At 35.8% G+C, this 20,328-nt stretch overlaps 2 protein-coding genes across 4 annotated transcripts in view; one reads left to right on the top strand and one right to left on the bottom strand.

Moving 5' to 3' along the window:
• Positions 1-2,397: 2,397 nt before the first annotated feature.
• On the bottom strand, positions 2,398-9,098 carry LOC140051658 (uncharacterized). Of its 3 annotated transcripts, XM_072096938.1 has the most exons (9): positions 8,908-9,098; positions 6,176-6,390; positions 5,859-5,940; positions 5,626-5,720; positions 4,442-4,549; positions 3,857-4,049; positions 3,541-3,677; positions 3,033-3,182; positions 2,398-2,940 (listed from the first exon to the last, which is right to left on the bottom strand). In XM_072096938.1, the coding sequence occupies exons 2-8, from the start codon at positions 6,371-6,373 to the stop codon at positions 3,045-3,047; spliced, it is 951 nt and encodes a 316-aa protein (XP_071953039.1). In that variant the 5' UTR covers positions 6,374-6,390; positions 8,908-9,098; the 3' UTR covers positions 2,398-2,940; positions 3,033-3,044. The 3 variants fall into 3 exon arrangements, with proteins under 3 accessions (XP_071953039.1, XP_071953038.1, XP_071953040.1); XM_072096937.1 differs by having other exon boundaries at positions 2,398-3,182; XM_072096939.1 differs by lacking the exon at positions 8,908-9,098 and adding an exon at positions 6,656-8,895 and having other exon boundaries at positions 2,398-3,182.
• A 114-nt stretch (positions 9,099-9,212) lies between these two features.
• LOC140051657 (probable global transcription activator SNF2L2) overlaps positions 9,213-20,328 on the top strand; it is a 48,518-nt gene continuing 37,402 nt past the window's right edge. The window contains exons 1-9 of the mRNA XM_072096935.1: positions 9,213-9,303; positions 11,506-12,522; positions 12,662-12,749; positions 12,860-13,084; positions 13,586-13,928; positions 14,438-14,564; positions 14,671-14,844; positions 14,948-15,121; positions 19,760-19,951. Coding sequence (XP_071953036.1) covers positions 11,521-12,522; positions 12,662-12,749; positions 12,860-13,084; positions 13,586-13,928; positions 14,438-14,564; positions 14,671-14,844; positions 14,948-15,121; positions 19,760-19,951 — 2,325 coding nt within the window. The 5' untranslated portion in view covers positions 9,213-9,303; positions 11,506-11,520. The remainder of the gene's footprint in view (positions 9,304-11,505; positions 12,523-12,661; positions 12,750-12,859; positions 13,085-13,585; positions 13,929-14,437; positions 14,565-14,670; positions 14,845-14,947; positions 15,122-19,759; positions 19,952-20,328) is intronic.

The raw sequence follows: 20,328 nt of genomic DNA on the forward strand, positions 1-20,328 counted from the left end.
CATTTCATTAATTTATAGTATACCTTGTCTCAATTGCCTTCTACTCTTAATTTGTTGTACATCCAAACTCAATTACATGTGCTGTATATACAGTTTAAATTATGAATTATTTGTCCATAAATTTGAACAAAGTAATTGAAAATTTATTTATGAATAATATGATGTATAATTTAATATTTTCATGGAAAACACTACATACAAAAAAATGTGTACGTTTTTGCAATATAAATAAGTTAGAAATAACGTAAAGAATTTTGTCTGTAGTGTAAATGCTGGTTTGAAAATTGACTGTGCAATGGTGGTTGATATTGTTTCACACCATCAAATATTACAATCAGAAAGAAATGGAAAAACAAATAATTTTGGGTTATGTTTAGGACTGTAGGTAATAATTAGTAGATAAATTATAAAGTATAACCATATTTGATTTGAAACTACAGTCTGTGACCTGAGAGCATTTTAAAATGATGTACTGAGTGTCATTTATATTTATGCAGTAACACAGTGAAACAGTGATATAGTGACATTTCTGCAGTAATGCTTCTTGCAGTATTTACTGTATACAGTATATTATTATGCAAGATTATTTTTGTCTTTTTTAATTGTCAAAATGACATTTGTTTAATGGCAAATAGATCCATTATTTTTAGTGAACAAATAATCAAATGTAAAGACATTGCTGGACGGTTTCTCATGTTCCATTTAAAATTTAGAATTAGAGCTATTTTTCACCATGGAGAAATTAATTACAGTAGAACCTGTATTAGGGGACACCTTCGAGACCCAACAGAAGTGTTTATGATATGGTGTCCCCTGAGAGGTTACTATAGTGGTGCATATTGAGAGGGTTATGAATTGGACATGTTTAATAAATTGTACAGAAGACAAACACTCTAGCATTTCTAGAAAGATATTTATTTAAGTTGTACTAGTTATTCTTGGTGCAAGTAAAACAATGATGTAGAAATCTCTGTTGATTGTGAAAAATTGTGTGTGCTTGTCGTGCATTTCTCAAAGCTTTGTGCAAACTTGTTCTTTTTTTGTAAATCGTTAGAAGATGTACTGTACATAATAGAAAAATAAAATAAATGTTAACACCATCACAATTTTTAATTTTCTTTGTTCATAGCATTTCTCTCTCCTAATATGGAATAGAGTATGAGGGAGTATTGAGTATTTCCAGGGGCCTGGGTGTGAGATTTAGGGAAAGTTAAGAGGTGGGGTTGCATTAACAAAAATTGAATTTAAAGTAATGTCTGAATTTAGTCTAAATTTTGGTGATCGGATTATACTTGAGGATGGGATTATATTTGGGTCATATGGTAAACAAAACAGGATATTGTTAGCCATCATGATTTCTATTTTAATTTCAAAAGTGTATCACTGGGCGGTTTAGAATTAATGTTCGTTGCCTAATGTGTTTATATATAGAGAGTTTAAATAGGCTAAATGTTTTTTATACAATATTATAGCCATGCCCTCTTCTTAAACTCTTAAAGGTACTATTATTAAAACTCACCAATTGGAGGATATCTTTATTCAAACTCTCCAATTGGAGCATATTTCTATTCAAACGCTCCAAGTGGGGACATCTTTATTCAAACGCTCCAATCCGAGGATTTTTATTCAAACGCTCCAATCAGAGGATATTTACTCAAACGCTCTAATCGGAGGATAACTTTATTCAAATGCTAAAAAATTATTATAAAATACTAAATAGTCCAATCATTGAGTTAAAATATATATATTTTTTTTATATTATTAATAACGAATTCATTATCATAATGATGCAGTACTTTAATTAATTTGCTATCAAGAAACATTACAGATGTTTTATATTTACTTTTTGGTTTCAATTTCATATTCCACCCACTCAATTTCTGCATATCTATATATTAATGCTACTCAATTTTTCGCGTAATTTGACATATCTCCGATGAAACCACTGAACGGTACGTGCTCACATTTGGCACACTGATGTTTATTGATGGGCCGCACATGATAGGCTATGTCACGTTCCTGAATTTTAAGGATAAAAAAAGGCAAAAAAAATAACAGTAATTTTACGTCTCAACAACCATGTTACTTCACTGTATAAACTACGCAACCTCCTTTGTGTACCGCCATGGCCGGATCTACAAATACCATGCCAGGCCGCCAAAAAAATGTCTTTAGTCTACTGTATTGAATTGCGTCTATGAAGTTTTAATTAATTACACCTATACAGGATGATTTTTCGTAAATCACGGATTGGCAAAGTGTTTAAACGCCATGGCCATTGATATCAATGCTTAGTACGTTCAAGTTCGAATCCGCGACATGTGTAATTATTGAGTATCACCGCTTAAAGACTTCAACTCCCTAGGCGCACCCTAGATTAATATTCACACAGCAAAATTTTTCTTTTATTCTTATTTTCGTAAAGTGCGAACAGTCAAAAGTAAAGTCTAAAGTTCCATATCCACTATTGCTTAAATTTTGTAGCCTACATATATTTTAAAGTAAAGGGATTGTGTATAACAAATCAATGGCCGTAAATACAGTAGTTCCGAAATTTATTCGTGATACAATTTGTTTTTATTTAAATAATTTTTCAAAGTACTTCTACTTCTCGCTATGCTCAGGATAGAGATGGGTGGAATGTCATCATAAGCAGGAGCACAAAGGGTCAGTCATGACCCACAGGACCACGACGACGACGATGCAAAGTATATAACCATATATTAAGGCAGAAAAAGACTGTGCAGAGCACAGGGTTACCGCTAGTTTTTTAAATTAAAAATCATTTAAATATACTTCAGTGTCAGTGCATGATAAATTCATCACCATCCATCTAAACATTGTTTTTAAATGGTAAGATTCTAATGGTCTTTTCAAATTTCTTTTGAACCCAAACCATTCTGTTTGGTCATATAAAAGCCATGATAAGCATTACACTAAACAATCTGCTGCCGTAACTCCTTTCCTATAAGTTTGTAACTTCTTCAATACACAAATTATTAATTTATTTTTGTATTTTTGATATTAGTTTTACAATACAATGCCTAATATTCTCGGATATCATTCACAATATCATTTGCTACTGTTACCAATAGAGGGCAATATTCACTCTGCTCCTTAAAAGAATCAAGTATGATCACTGCCGCATTTTTCAATACTTGATGGGAAACGCATGCTTTGGTCTATGGATGAAAAAAAAGAACTAGTTAATTGGTTAAATTTGTAAAAACATACACATTTTGATCACCCAAAAGAAGACATAAAAAAAAAGAACAATAGAGTAGTTTCTGTGAGACAACTATGACTTCATAACTATGAAACCAATAAGAGTATGTAGAGTGTATAAAGTTTAAAGTACCAAAAAACCCATATTAAGGTGACATATACAAAAACCAACAAAGTCATATGTCCCCTTATTAGTAGATGTGTCCCAAAGGAGGGGCTTTGGATAATGGTTTTCAGGTGAATAAACTACAGAGATCAATAATGACAATACTAGAATTGTACATATTATTTTGAAAGGTTGTCAATTTAACTTACAATCTGCGATTCCCTGATTAACTGTAGACGATTTTTGCGTGTCATATCTGGGGTTTTCAATAGCACTTCCATCAGATTCACTACATCAGTCTCAAACTTGTCTAAATCTTCCAGCCAAATACTTAGATCAACACTATCTAAAAAGAAACACTAAATATTAATACGGCAATAAACAGCAGAATCCATATAATGATAGTTTACACCTAGACAGGTATGGGTTTGGGAGAATTTTAAATTTTCTAGAAGTCGTGATAGTAGGAAACTCTACAGAGGTATGACATAATATATTTCTTCCATGAAATATCATAATCATTACCTTGATCATTAATAGATGAAGAAATTTGATGTTTTATAGAATTAGGAAGGCTATCATGATGCAGTACTGCTTTGATAACACTGCTAGCCTGAGGTGTAAACAATAAGTTGCCAATGTCTAGATCAACAAGTAGTTGACAGAAGTCATCATTCCATTCACTCTTGGTAAGTTTTTCTTTGAGGTAAGATGCAATCTATCAAAAAACAGAGTAAAATCAAAGTTAGTTAGTGTATCACTATCAGATCTATCTCTGCAGACTCATTGTAACATTTTGGGCCTACAATATTGGATTGGGCCCATGCCAGCCACAGTGCAGCATCACCTACATGAAAGACATGGTACTTAGATGGACCAGTACACAGATCTTTTATGGTTGTTTAGTTAGTTTGTTAGGTCATCAATCACGCTTTTAGATTTTTGCTGATGGAAATTTATCTTTTAATGTATTTTATTCTATTTTTTAAATATTTTTCTTTTCTCTTTGGATGAATAAATGAATGAAATGAAAAATGAACTGGACCTCCAGCAGTTAAGTGCTTACATGAGAAGGCTTGTTCTATCACCATACGCTTATAACTATCTTACCATTTCTGCTGCTGTATTATTATACACAACTTCTTCAAATCCACAAACTTTAATTGCAAAGCAACTTTTACTTTTAGAATCATCATGAAGCATATGTCGTAAACGAGACTGCAATAGAAACATATCAAATTGCTAACGAAACATGAAACATAAAGACAACTGAAGAAGAAATGAAAGGGCAAAGATAAGAAAGATGTGTAGTGTTAAGCTGGCAGAAAGGAGGAACACAAGGGAGCCCATGGAACGTCTATGTCTGAGTGAAACAATTGTGGAAGTTGTTATGAGGAGTAGCTTGAGATGAATGGGGCAAGACAAGATGAACCAGTAAAGAGAGCTTGGCATTTAATAGTTGGAGGTAGAATTGAAAAGATATAAAGAAAAGAAAGAAAGCAGGAAAGTGGGTTTGGAGGAGCACGATGTAAATGTAAATGGGGGAATAACTTGCAATTACAACTTTCTACTCCCCTAAGGGTTCCTTCCTGTCGAGTGCTAGCTGCCACCAAACAGCGCCCATTCGTCTGTTCACAACAACAGGGGCTGAATGGACCAGCACACCGGGGTGACCACCTACTCTTCTGAAAGATGTATTAGGTTCTTTAAAGTGCACACGAGCCATGTGTACACTGGACCTCCAGTTTTAAGTCCTTATCCGAGAAGACTTGTTCTACCACCAGAACAATGGTCGAGGAGTGACTTCAACCTGTGCCGATTGTATATGGTTTGTGACGGCGCCCATGTCTTAACCGCTCGGCCAACGCAATGATGTGCAAGACAGGAAGAAATGGAGAGATGGGTTAGCAGCCTGGAACGAGTAACAGTCAGTACTTAGAAAATGGGAGAAAGCCGACTCAAATAATATATGATAATGAATTTGGATTTCTTTGATAAAATTGCAAATTGTTCCAAAGATAGGGTGCAACAAAAAAAAAATTCTGTCCACCGTATAGTAAGTCTAGTACAGAAACATGAAACGGACTTCAATTATTTGTCAGAGGAATGAGATGGAATATATCGAAGAACAAGTTAGATGATATAAGATGGATCGGAAAATAATAATATAAAAAGATTTATGTTAAAATAAGTATTTTGATAATAATTTGTTAGACACACAACAATAAATTATAATTTATGTTAGATACTTATACTTATTAATCTACGTATACACAATTTTGTTTACAATGTACCTTTGCCCAAGTAGATGCTCTCGATTGATGTTCAGATCTACATTCTAGTGTAGCTATTCTAGCAAGACATTCAACAACACTTTCACATAGCAATTCTAAAAAAAGAAATTTTGAATGAAAATGAATATTACACTATTTGTACGTAGTTGTCATTGAACATCAAGAATCGATGATATGAACACTGTTGTTAGATACAGATTTTAAGTGTCCTCAAAGGTAAACACTATACTTACTATCTGAGATCAAACTATTATTTGAAGAAACAGGACCGAGCAATTTTCCAATCTGGACCAACTGTTTATCTAGATCATCTTTCTATAAAGAATTAGTAATAATTTAGGCCTTATTACAATACAGTATATCATACAAAAGTGATAGTTGTTACAACTGGAATCTTTTGTTTTTAGAAGCTGGAAATTGTAGGAAGCATATACCCCCATTTTAAAACAATGCAGTATCAATCACTTTAAACAATTGTTTGAGTCAGAACAAAGAGACCTTTGTATGGTCAATCTTTAGTCTATAGAAATTTAATGTAAAATCCTCATACATTGCTTGAACTTGAGTCTCTAAGAAATGCAGAAACTATTTTTAGTATGTCTTTTAATTCTTTGTTGGTCTCAACAGTTTTTGAAAGTTCTGCATCAATTGCAGTTGTCGATGACATACACTGTGCTTCTGTGTCATTTACTGTTAACAATTTGTTAATAAATTGAGCAATCCTTTGATACATATTATCTTCTGACATTACAAAATGTTATGTTCCTAGAAGAAATAAAAATTGTAAAAATAAAATATTGTTGACAAATGTATAATATATTTTGAAATGTGCAGTAGCTCCAAGAATAATGCCAACAATCCGCCGTTTTTCTCACAAATATTTAATTCCCATAAAAGCCATAAGTAACAATGAAAATGTAAAGAATACACAAACGGCGTTTCATAGTTATTGTTGGCTGGAAAAATAAAAGTGGGCTGGCTTATTGTTGGCTAGCTTGACACAAGCCAATAAGTGCTAATAATTACGAACACAGTGAGTAGTCACAAAAACACTCTTTAAATCTCATCTTCAATCTTCATTCTTATATATTGTAATAAAATTGTCATCTTCGTCTGTCGTGGTTCGTCCAAGTTTGCAGCTAAACCTCTTGACAATATACAAAAATGAAACGACAAGTAAAGCTGCCAGGAGAGTTTTAGTTTTATTATTACTTCTCCAATTATAAATTAATATTAATATGATTGAATCCACTATACAGTATTTAGATAATAATGAATCTTGCTTCGGTTCCCGACGATTATGGCCTAGAATACTACTACCGCATAACCACCAATAATAAATAATCCTTGGTCAAAACGTAACCACCAGTGAATAAGTAACCTCTGCCAAAGCGTAACCACCAGCTTCCCTGTAACCACCAGTGAATCAAGTACTATCAAGGTGCAGCCACTGGCTAACTATGTAACCACCAGTCAATAAGTATCCTCAGTCGAAGCCTAACCACCAGTGAATCAAATAATGTGACTGACTGTTTCCTCGTATAAATAAGGAAACAGCAAACGACTGGCTACACACGTCTGCTCTCTACTGCTCCTGCTATCCCACTCTCTGCTTTCTGCTGCCCTCTACATCGTCTTTCTACCTCTCTCTCTCTCCCCTGAACAACAATCAACTTCCAGAATTACCCCCCAAGTTTCCACTTTCTCGAATTGGATAGGCTTCTATCGCGTGATGCATCTTTAAACAAAAACAATTTTGGAACATTCTTCTTGGCTTTTGGAGACAGAATTCGCGATTGACATTCTCTGTATTAATTTTCATGTTAAAGTGTATGTTCACAATAATCACGAAAGGCGCTCATAAGACATGTGATTTCGCAAACAGGTTTTCGTTCTGCGTACAGTCGAAAAACTCTGCTCAGCTTCAGCAGACATTACGGGCAGTACACATGCGATTAGAAGAAGTGCATGCACATTCGGGAACACATCAGGATCCGCTAATTTTACAATAGCTTCCGTTAATGCTACCTGGCACATTTCTTTCTAGCATGGAGGGGTGATCGATCTGGCTTGTGTGGAGGTGTGTTCCCTTTTTCTGTTTGGGTGGCTGGGCCTTCGACTTTCTCTCTCGTCCCCTTGAGTAGGCTAGTCCTCGTTTCCCGAATCCGTTTTTCTGTTTCGGCACTGCCTGGTGAGGTGGCCTTGTCGGTGAAAATACAGAAGTACCCGCTCCTGTCTTTCTTCTCTGGTTTCTGGTGGGTTATTCCGCCTCAATTTTATTGGCTTTTCGGAGGATTGGGACAGCATGCATGCCTTCATTTACACCACCTATCTTCTAATTCTCTTCTCGAGGTCCTCCTGCCAAGGACTAGGTTCATGTACGATCGGTCGATATTTCTGTCAAAGTTTGTACCTCCAACTTGAGGAAATTTTCTGTAGTTATAGCTGATCTAATAGCACCCTCAAGTGTGGCCGGGGCTGCCTTAAAAATTCCTTCTTTAATCTCTACAGCATCGCTGAAATGTCCTCTCGCGAACCATTCTTCTGGAAATTCTGGGTATGCGAGGTAGAATAACTCTTGGATGGCCGATGCTCCATCACATAATTTTCTGTTTTCTTTCCTGGGCAAGGTAGCGGGACGATTTGGCCCTGAGACGATTCTGCCCGGGACTATATGGCACGGGACGATTCGGCCCTGAGACAATTCGGCACACTTAAATGTATCGGCTTTGATATGCATTTTATAAGCATAAAATACTGTAATAACTTTATTTTCAGAGAGACTATAGGGTGGTGCTATTGGGATAAAGATGCAATGAAGCAAACATTTTCGAAAATGATGATTTTTTAGTCAGGCGCACGAATGATGTAAACAAGTTACGCCCTCAGTGGCCACTTGGCACGCGAATGCACAAAGTAAACAAAGTTTTCGAAGTACTAAATTGAATATAATATTACGTAATTTTAGTAATTTATTTTATATTATTTATATCAACATTGTCAATATCAATATATTTATTTAATATTAATCCTTATTCAAATGTGGGATAAATTTAAAAAAAATCAGATAAACTCTAAAAATAAACAAACTCTACTCTATCGACCATTGTAGAATTAGGCTAACCTGCTGAGGACCTCTACTAGCTAGCTCAGAAAGAGTATTACATAGTCATACTATTATGACATAATAGTCGCGGCCTAGGCCTAGTAGTACATTGACTATATTTATAATACTGTGTGTGTATTGTAGTATAGCCTAGCTACTAACTAGTAAACACTAACCAGCAGTAAGTATTCCCAGCCCAACTACAGTACTACCACCACCTAGCCTAGTAGGCCTAGCTCGCTACCCTCCTTCTAGAATATAATACTAATAGCCTATGCCTGTTCTGATGATTTTTGTAGGCTAGCTTTTTGGGATAACTAGAAACAGAGTTTGTAAGGTAAGTATGCTAGGCCCAGGCCTACTACTACTACGCTACAACAAAACAAAAACATGTGTTTTAACTTTTGATACGCTGGAGGCGCTATTGTACTGAGTGCGCCACCACCGTTGATTTTTTTTGTTCATTATATATTTCCTTTGTGAAAATTAAAACGAGAGGCTAGAAAACATTTTGTGAGTCATTTCTAGATTCACCCTACTACATTTATTAATCAGTGTTCGTATTCATGAAGGTAAGTATTATATGTGTTTTGTATTTCTATGTGCATTCGTAATTTCTGAGTATTTAATTCGTAGTGACGAGGGAGAAAGAGAAGCCGGCCTGGCTGTCTGGCATGCTGTTTGTGTGGTGTGTCGGCCGTGGGTCGTCGTTGTTCTTTTTATCCATTCTATTGTCTCTTCAAATTACTGCTAGGGCTAGGCCTAGCCTAGCTAGGCTAAGTTTTCTTTTACTTTAGTGTTTTAACGTCCTTTTTACAAAGTGATTTTTATGTAGGCCTAGCCTATAATATATTTAAAAAAATGATATGTTACTTAAAGCGTGTGAAATTTGTTCTAATATTATAATAATAGCCTAGCTAGCTAGGCTAGGCCTAGGAATAGAAAAAACGCCGTGGTTAGGATTCCGGCACCGGAACTCAACTGCCCAGCGTTAGGGATTCCGACACGCTATTGCGTATGCCCAGAGCGAGGTAATCGGCGACTCTCTATACTTTTCAACAGCGATGGATTATTTCATAGCTGCGCCACACGACGGCGAACTAGCCTAGATGCCTTCTAATATGGGATCCACTAATCTAGGCTAGGGCTACCAGTTAGACTACGTGACCAGTGGGCCTATAGTATTTATTTTGTAATTAATTCATTCATATATAAAATTCATATCATTATGAATTATATAAATACATGACTAGTTTTATGATTTTTCATAACGCATTATACTGTACATATACAACATGCAATCACAAGTTGATTTGTTGACAGCAGCCACCGCGTGGATGTGAAAAAAACTGTTCGGGAAGTCAGGGTCGCAACGCTAAAAACAGCATTACGATTCTTAGATAGATACTGATACTTATTAATATCATTATAATTATTTTAACGCGTGGCGTAGTCATAATCATATTTTAATTATTAATTCATGTATGGCATAGGCCAAGTTTCATCCATAGCTCTCTCGCTCGCGCAACGACTATCTAGGCTACAGTAAATCCCTATAACAAACACTCCGACTCTCGTCCGTGGTGTGGCACTATTATTAGTGCAAGCTATAATTCACTTCCCAGAGCTCTGGGCATGCGCAATAGCGTGTCGGATTCCCTAACGGTGGGCAGTTGAGTTCCGGTGCCGGAATCCTAACCACGGCGTAGAAAAAAATGTACGCCGTGGTTAGGATTCCGGCACCGGAACTCAACTGCCCAGCGTTAGGGAATCCGACACGCTATTGCGCATGCCCAGAGCGAGGTAATCGGCGACTCTATACTTATCAACAGCGATGGATCATTTCATAGCTGCGCCACAGGGCGAACACTAGCCTAGGTGCCTACTAATACTATAATACGGGATCCACTAATCTAGGCTAGGGCTACCAGTTAGACGTGACCAGTACGTAGGCCTATTTATTTTGTAATTAAAAAGTGGTTGCTTCATTCATATATAAACTTCATATCATTATGAATTATATAATTACATGACTAGTTTTATGATTTTTCATAACACATTTTACTGTACATAACAACATGCAATCACAAATTGATTTGTTGACGGCAGCCACCGCGTGGATGTCAAAAAACTGTTCGGGAAGTCAGGGTCGCAACGCTAAAAACAGCATTACGATTCTTAGATAGATCCTGATTCTTATTAATATCATTATAATTATTTTAACGCGTGGCGTAGTCGTATTTTAATTATTAATTCATGTATGGCATAGGCCAAGTTTCATCCATCGCTCGCTCCCCGCGTGCAACGACTATCTAGGGCTACAGTAAATCCTAACACTCCGACTCTCGGTGGTGTGTGTGTGGCACTAAAAAGTGCAAGCTATAATTCACTTCCCAGAGCTCTGGGCATGCGCAATAGCGTGTCGGATTCCCTAACAGTGGGCAGTTGAGTTCCGGTGCCGGAATCCTAACCACGGCGAAAAATGTATGCCAGCCTGTTAAAATAATTAGGCCTAAATAGGAAGCTTTTTAGTTTATAGTTTTAGTTATAGTAGTACTGTAGTATAGGCCTAGTAAGGAATAATATTATTGTCTTTTTTTTCTGGCACTGTCTGACTGACTGAGAAGTGTAAGTGTTCTGCCAACAAAATTGGCTGCATAAATTTGTTACATTTATAATTTAATGGAAGATTTTTAAATAATAAAAAAAAAGAAATGTTACATTATAATAAAGTAATTTAACATTATACCTATGTATGTTTTTATTTATGTTAGGCTGAACTGTAAAGCATGTCCGAGGATATGATGCCTGGGCAGAGCCCTATGCAAGGGCCAAGCCCAGGTCCAATGCCTAGCCCTGCTGGCTCAATGCAAGGGATGGCACAGTTACCTTCACCAATGCATAACCAAATGTCACAAGATTCAATGAGCTCTCAAGGAAACTTGCCAAGTCAAGGATCCATGTCTGGGCAGAGCCCCATGTCCGGTCAAGGGCCAATTCAAAACCAAAATGCTGGCGTTTCAGGAACGATGCAAAGTCCCATGCATGGCCAAAATCAAATGCAGAACATGGGAGGTGGCCCAATGCCTGGACAAGGACAAATGCCTGGTTCCATGCAAGGACAAGGAAATATAATGGCAGGACAAAGTGGGCCATTAGCTGGACAAATGCAGGGAGCTACTGGGCAAATGCAACAAGGGCCAGGTGGACCGATGCAAGGGCCAGGTGGCACAATGCAAGGACAAGGTGGACCAATGCAAGGACCTACTGGAGCTATGCAAGGACCTGGTGGACCAATGCAGGGGCCTGGAGGGCCAATGCAAGGACCTGGTGGACCAATGCAGGGGCCTGGAGGGCCAATGCAAGTACCTGGTGGGCCGATGCAGGGTCCGGGAGGGCCAATGCAAGGACCTGGTGGGCCGATGCAGGGTCCTGGTGGGCCAATGCAGGGACCTGGTGGATCAATGCAAGGTAGTGGTGGGCCCATGCCAGGAGCTGCAGGACCTATGCAGGGGCCAGGTGGGTCAATGCAAGGTCCAAATGGTGGACAAATGATGGGTCCTGGTGGTCCAATGTCTGGGCCAGGTGGGTCTTTGCAAGGACCAATGGGACCTATGCAAGGGCCAATGTCCAGCCCAAGTAGTGGAATGCAGAATAGTGGGATGGCACCAGGAAGACAAATGGGTATGTCAGGAATGATGCCACCACCCGGAGGACAACACCAAGGCCCTTCTTATGGACAAGGACCCATGCAGTATAACAACCAAGGCAACTACAGTAAATTACAAAGGGTAACATTGATTTTTACTTTTATTCCGAATGAATTTATTACTGTATATTTTAATGTTTTTCTGTTGAATTATTGCATAGTAATAATTTCAGGATTTTAAAACTTTTTGGATTGGTAATTGCAATTCCTTCTTTTTCTAGGCTCTTGAGTCAATGAAAGAGCACGGCATGCAGGATGATAGACGATATGGTCAATTGATGGCACTTGCTAGGAGCAAACAACATCAAGGTATGTCTTTACTTAAAAGCAGTCCTACAAACTACATAACCAGAACTGACATTATTTGTAATTATATTATTTTGTTGGGATTTAAGTTTGATTGTACTAATTTCTTATAGGTTATGGAGGACCTGTAGATGGTATGGGGGATAACGCCATGTCAGCACACCAACAACAGCAGCCCCCACCAGCAAGGCAATCTTTCTTACCTCAACAACTGCAACAGCTTAAAGCTCAGATCTTAGCTTATAAATTCCTAGCCCGCAACCAACCAATGCCTGATTCACTGAGATCAGCTGTTCAGGGGAAACACCCAATGCAAAGCCTTCAACGACCACCACCTGGTTAGTCCAGCAATTTTTATTGTTCACTATATGGAAATATTTTTCTGTCCAATTGTTCACACAGCATTTATTGGCCTAAAGTTCCTGTATACTGTTTCAGTCAAGAAAGAAGCATGAAAAAGCAGAGCCCTTTTACTAATTGTTAAATATGTATTGCCCCCCCCCCCCCCCCCCCAAAAAAAAAAACCATGAAAAATGAATAATAACTTAAAGACTTTGAATAAATAATAAAGTTAAATCACTTCCGTAGAAATAAGTAAGTTTCCACTTAATTCAACTGTTAATTTGACTATTTTGTGCTTTAAATTACAGTTTATTCATGTCAATATTTTTAGTAAAAGTTAATAACTATTACGTGACATTAGAATGGCATATTCAACAAAAACATAAAAAAAAAATTTTTCAGGACAATATATCTTTAGGAATAATGCTGTGAGTTATTTTGTGTACGTTTCTTTGTGTTTATGATTATTAAAGTTAATATCTTTTTTGTTTTTGTAGGAATGGGAGGACCTCCTACTCAAGCGACACAACAACCACCACCAGCGAGTTCAAGCCAGAATAGTGTCAGGACACCTACTCCACCAGCGTCACAGGTACCACCCTGGATGCCAAAGGGTCCACCAACTCCAAGACAACAATCATCCCCAGCACCCAAGTCAGGCCCACCACCTGTTCATCCTATCCAACCACCAAAGACCCCACAAGGAGCACCAAAGTCAGACCAGAAACCACAGAATTTGACAACAGTGATGCTAATGCAACCTAAACAGAATAGATTGGTACCTGTCGCCAAACCCCAGGGCATTGACCCACTCACCATACTGCATGAACGTGAAAATAGGTAGGAAACTTAACATTTACTTGTAAATGTTATCAATTTTTTGATTGTGTAATGTTTATCATTTGAAGGAACACCGGTTTCCCTCTACTTCTTTTAAATGCCCTCTTTGAACCACCTCTATTTTTAGTTTACTAATTCAAGATATATTGTACCCCTTAACAATTTTTTTTTAACGAGTTAGTTATCCGCAACACAACGCCACATGCACGTACGCTAGAAAATGGGAACAAAAAAAAGATTACACTTATGACCCGATAATAATATGTTGGTGCTAAATTTTTTATTTAAATACTTCTGTCTATTTTGTGCCTTATAGTATATACAGTATAATACTGTATATATCTACATACAGTTTAGTAGTTGAAATTACCAGACCCACCTTTTATTCAATTTTTTAACATGAAAACGTCATCAAAATTAAACATGATGAACATTTTCGGAAGATAATTGTTTTACAGTAGTCTGTTTTTGTGGGTCAATTCATCTTTAAATGCATCTTTTACTTTCAGAATCTCTTCTCGTATCGCTTATCGTGTCCAACAACTTCAGAATTTGCCAGGCTCTTTGCCAGATGACCTAAAGGTCAAGGCTACTATTGAACTTAAAGCTCTTCGATTACTCAACTTTCAACGACAGGTAATAGATTTTTAAATTTCAATAACAGATACTTAAACTAAAAATTTGACATAATGTATATTATCTTCTAGTAAGTAGTAACTAACAATTTCTGATTCAATTTCAGCTACGGCAAGAAGTATCATCATGTATGAGAAAGGACACAACATTAGAAACTGCATTGAATTCTAAAGTTTATAAACGAACTAAGCGTCAAACATTACGTGAGGCAAGATTGACCGAGAAACTTGAAAAACAACAAAAAATGGAACTAGAACGCAAGAAAAGACAAAAACATCAGGTATTAATTTGGTTTTAAACTTAAATAATAGAGTCATAAAAAATTTATAAATGTTTGTGAAATTGCATTATAAATTTTCTCAACATTTTTTATTTCTTTTTAGGAATACTTGGGCAGCATTCTGCAACATGCAAAAGATTTTCGTGATTTCCACCGTAGTGTTCAGAGTAAAATCGGCAAGATTACGAAAGCGATTGCCACGTATCATGCGAACACTGAACGTGAACAGAAGAAAGAAACTGAGAGGATGGAAAAAGAAAGAATGCGCAGACTCATGGTAGGTTGATTGACTTTGAGAACAAGATTTAAGTAATGTATTACAAAACTGCAAAAAGTAACCAAAAGCTAAATGAATTGCATTGTGAAACTAGAAAGCCACTCCGAGAGTGCATACCGCCGCCTACTGTAAAATTCTCCTACATAAGATTTCTCCGAAAAATATATATATATATATCCAATCTGCAGACAGTACTGTTTCGATCTTATTAGATCTCGTCAGTACATCTCAGGTTTTCGAAATGATATATATATATTTGTGTGTGTCTTAATGCTGTTTGTGATTTAGGCTAATTTCACGACCAGCATGTGTATGCGAGTTTGGTGTAATGGTTATGTAACAAGCCTTTCAATTAACAATAGCGTCAGTTGACTAACAAATGAACAGCAACGCGAAAATCAAACGAGTGAATATGAAAAGAAATAGGTAACTACTCGCATCAAAAAAGGTGCACATTTAATCAAATTATTTTTTAAAATTGCAAATCACAAATTGTAACTCTTGCCTGACTTTTGGACAAGTAGTTCTCGAGAAAATACAATTTCAGTTTACTTGTGACTTTAAGACTGCTCTCCGGCTTTTGAAAAATTCTGTCCTATCTTTTAACACTAGCAGGTCTGAAAAGTATACTAAAAAGTGGTCCAGAATTGGGACAATGGTCCCAAAATTTAATGGAATGGTCCTTGACCACATATCTATCTGTATATTCGTTTTGGTAAAGATCTTGTAATTACTTTTTGAGTAATCCTGCTAACAAACAAATGAAAGCACTCGGAAACTGAGTGAAGTACTTGGCAAAATATATCCACTGACTGGGAGCATGTTGAAAGATACATTTTTTTTTGCTTTATGTATTAGCTTTACATGTTAAAATCCTGCTGGGGTTAGCCCCTGCCAGTCGACTAATATTTTGATCCATGTCAAAGAATATGTTCATGTTAAAAGAATACAGAGTGTGCTATTTAATATATCGATGGAAGATAAGCTTTTGTGGCATGACCAATATATCAATTTTCCTTAAAATCAATAGGCATGTTCTGACAGTAAGTATATACCTATGCACAGAATGAAATAATAAAATGACTAAAAAACTAATTATCAACTAACAATAGTCTCATTTGACTAACAATGGAACAGCAACGCGAAAAACAAACGGGTGAATTTGAAAAGAAATAGGTTTTTTAAAACTACTCGTCTCAAAAAACCTGTACATTAAATCAAATTATGTTTGAAAATTACAAATCACAATTTATAACTCTTGCCTCTTGTCCAAAAATGAGTTTTTTAGACAAGTAGTTGTCGAGAAAATGTAATTTCAGTACACTTGTTACTTTAAGACTGCTCGCCGGCTTTTGAAAATTGTCTCCTATCTTTTAACACTAGCCGGACTGACAATAATATCATTTTTATTATTTGTGAAGTTATTAATAAACCAATTTTGTTGATTTTCAATAGGCATGGTCTGAAGGTATATACCTATCTACACCCAAAAATTTAGAATGATAACTTGAAAACTGTAGGCGCTATCATGCTAACAAACAAACAAACAAATGAAAGCACTCAGAAACTGAGTGAAGTACTTGGCAAAATATATCCACTGACTGGGAGCATGTTGAAAGATACAATTTTTGCTTTAGGGTATTATCTTTACATGGTTAAAATACTGATAAGGTTAATAATTTGTTTAAATAATTTTTAATGCAAACAATTCCGGCATTGCAACAATGACCTTTCTAAAATCAAGTTTGACCAGAATAATGGTCGAGGAGTGTCTTGAAGCTGTACCGATTTGCGGCGCCTCTGCCTTAACCCATGTAGTAATATATCAATTTACCTGAAAATCAATAGGCATGTTCTGTAAGTATATACCTGATGAAATAAGGAAGGACACACGCTGGTGCTAACAAAACTACTTATCAACTTACAATAGTTTAATTTGAATAACAATAGAACAGCAACGCCAAAAACAAACGGGTGAATTTGAAAAGAAATAGGTTTTTTTAAACTACTCGTATAAAAAAGCTGGTACACTGAATCAACTTTTGTTTTAAAATTAAAAATCACAATTTATAACTCTTGCCTCTTGTACAAAAATGATGTTTTTTGGACAAGTAGTTCTCGAGAAAATGCAATTTCAGTACACTTGTTACTTTAAGACTGCTCGCCGGCTTTTGAAAATTGTCTCCTATCTTTTAACACTAGCCGGTCTGAAAATAATATCATTTTTGTTATTTGTGAAGTTATTAATAAACCAATTTTGTTGATTTTCAATAGGCATGGTCTGACAATATATACCTATCTACACCCAAAAATTCAGAACGATAACTTGAAAACTGTAGGCGCTATCGTGCTAACAAACAAACAAACAAACAAACAAACATACAAACATACATACAAACAAAGTGAATACTATACTTGGCAAAATTCTTTTTTGCCAAGTAACAAACAAACATACAAACATACATACAAACAAAGTGAATACTATACTTGGCAAAATTCTTTTTTGCCAAGTAACAAATGAAAGCACTCAGAAACTGAGTGAAGTACTTGGCAAAATATATCCACTGACTGGGAGCATGTTGAAAGATACAATTTTTGCTTTAGGTATTATCTTTACATGGTTAAAATACTGATAAGGTTAATAATTTGTTTAAATAATTTTTAATGCAAACAATTCCGGCATTGCAACAATGACCTTTCTAAAATCAAGTTTGACCAGAATAATGGTCGAGGAGTGTCTTGAAGCTGTACCGATTTGCGGCGCCTCTGCCTTAACCCATGTAGTAATATATCAATTTACCTGAAAATCAATAGGCATGTTCTGTAAGTATATACCTGATGAAATAAGGAAGGACACACGCTGGTGCTAACAAAACTACTTATCAACTTACAATAGTTTAATTTGAATAACAATAGAACAGCAACGCCAAAAACAAACGGGTGAATTTGAAAAGAAATAGGTTTTTTTAAACTACTCGTATAAAAAAGCTGGTACACTGAATCAACTTTTGTTTTAAAATTAATACAATTTATAACTCTTGCCTCTTGTACAAAAATGATGTTTTTTGGACAAGTAGTTCTCGAGAAAATGCAATTTCAGTACACTTGTTACTTTAAGACTGCTCGCCGGCTTTTGAAAATTGTCTCCTATCTTTTAACACTAGCCGGTCTGAAAATAATATAATTTTTGTTATTTGTGAAGTTATTAATAAACCAATTTTGTTGATTTTCAATAGGCATGGTCTGACAATATATACCTATCTACACCCAAAAATTCAGAACGATAACTTGAAAACTGTAGGCGCTATCGTGCTAACAAACAAACAAACAAACAAACATACAAACATACATACAAACAAAGTGAATACTATACTTGGCAAAATTCTTTTTTGCCAAGTAACAAAGTGAATACAAACACACACGACCGATTACATATACCTCCTCGGAGGAGGTAAAATATCACTGTTAAATGCATTAGCATTATAACCATTATAATATAAACCATTATATTACATAGTCTATGTAAATACGCGAACGTGATTGGTTGGAACTGCATCACATGACTACCGCTGCGAGGATCGTAAATTGTATATATCCTCGAGAACGATGATATTGACTGAGTAATTTTCGCGTAATTATCGTGTCCCCTGTCATTAAACATATAGATTCTCGAGTACGATGGTATTGACTGTGTAATTTTCGTGTGCCAACACTCGCGTTGCCGATAAATAAACAAAAGTCATCTAGTGAGTCTTGAACTTGCGATGGAGTGACAATGTCATCGCAAGACAACGCTTCAACCGGAACTTGCTAGAAGAAATTGATCTTCTAAACTATTTAAGCTATGCATACATAGCGCCCTCATTTGTTATTAGTCCACCCTAAATGTGATGAAACACAGTTTGTGATTGGTCAATACTCACGGTAGTAACCTAGTAACTAGTACGCGCTCAACATCCGGTGATTCGGCTCCTCCTCGAAGAGAAGAAGACGAATTGTTTATTCGGCCTACCTGATTATAATGTTACTATTAATAGGCTTATTGATGGAAATTTTCCTGTTAATTTAAACGACCTAGGCCTAAGTGAATATTTTATTTGCCAAGGAATCATTAATTAGTAATTATCTGTATATTATTCTTCGCAAGGTAAGGTGTCTAGGCAGGCTTGTTTAAATACAATACAAATACTAGCTATAGCCTAGGAGGCCTAGCCTAGCTTCACCCAACCCAGCAGACTTGTTCTTGGCTATATAATATAACAGATATTGCCTTTTATATCGGTTAAGTATAAGATTTGACATCCCCTCGGGAATGATATTAAGTTCTCGGGGAAATATATATTCCCTCGAACTTAATATCATTCCCGAGGGGATGTCAAATCTTATATTTAACCTCTAAGCAGTCAATATCTGTATAATAAAAAACATTGAATAAAAGATAAAATGCAAATACATTATTTACAATTTAAAATTAATCCAATTGCATCACATAATATCAAAGTAAAAAATTACAATTTATAAAAAGAAATCTATTTAAAAAAAATGAAATAATACAGTGCAATCTATAGTAATTTTTTTTTTATGAATTGACCTATTGACATAAATTAATTGACCTCAATTAATTAACCCATTTCTTAGGCTGAAGATGAAGAAGGTTACAGAAAACTCATTGATGAAAAGAAAGACAAACGTCTTCATTTCTTGCTCAGTCAAACAGATCAGTACATTGCGAATCTGACAGATCTTGTTAGACAACATCAAGAATTGATGAGAAAGAAGAAAAAATTCAAGAAGAAAAAGAAGAAAAGACCAGAACCGACAATGGATGGGGTTAGTATAACATAGTAATACTAACCTTAATATAGTAAAACACCTACTGTTAAATATAAAGTTCATAATGGATCATTAGAAACCTGGAATATATTTTCCAGCCCTGGAAAGTAATTAGGCACATATCAGTGATCTACTCTCTCTATTCGCATATAAACAAAGAGGAGTCTGAGAGCTACATATGCTGATTATCAAAACAGCCCAGTCAAATATGCCCAGGGAATAATTTCGCCAGTGTAGCATAGCAAAAAGCTATACAAAACAACCTTTTTGCTACACATTTATAAAATTGTGTAGGAAAAAATACAATACAAAACTATGTTTCTTGACTAAAAAATCAGTTTGATTAGCAATTTTGCTAAACAAAATTTTCAAAT

The sequence above is a fragment of the Antedon mediterranea genome, chromosome 6 (assembly GCF_964355755.1).
Source record: "Antedon mediterranea chromosome 6, ecAntMedi1.1, whole genome shotgun sequence".
NCBI lineage: Eukaryota > Metazoa > Echinodermata > Crinoidea > Comatulida > Antedonidae > Antedon > Antedon mediterranea.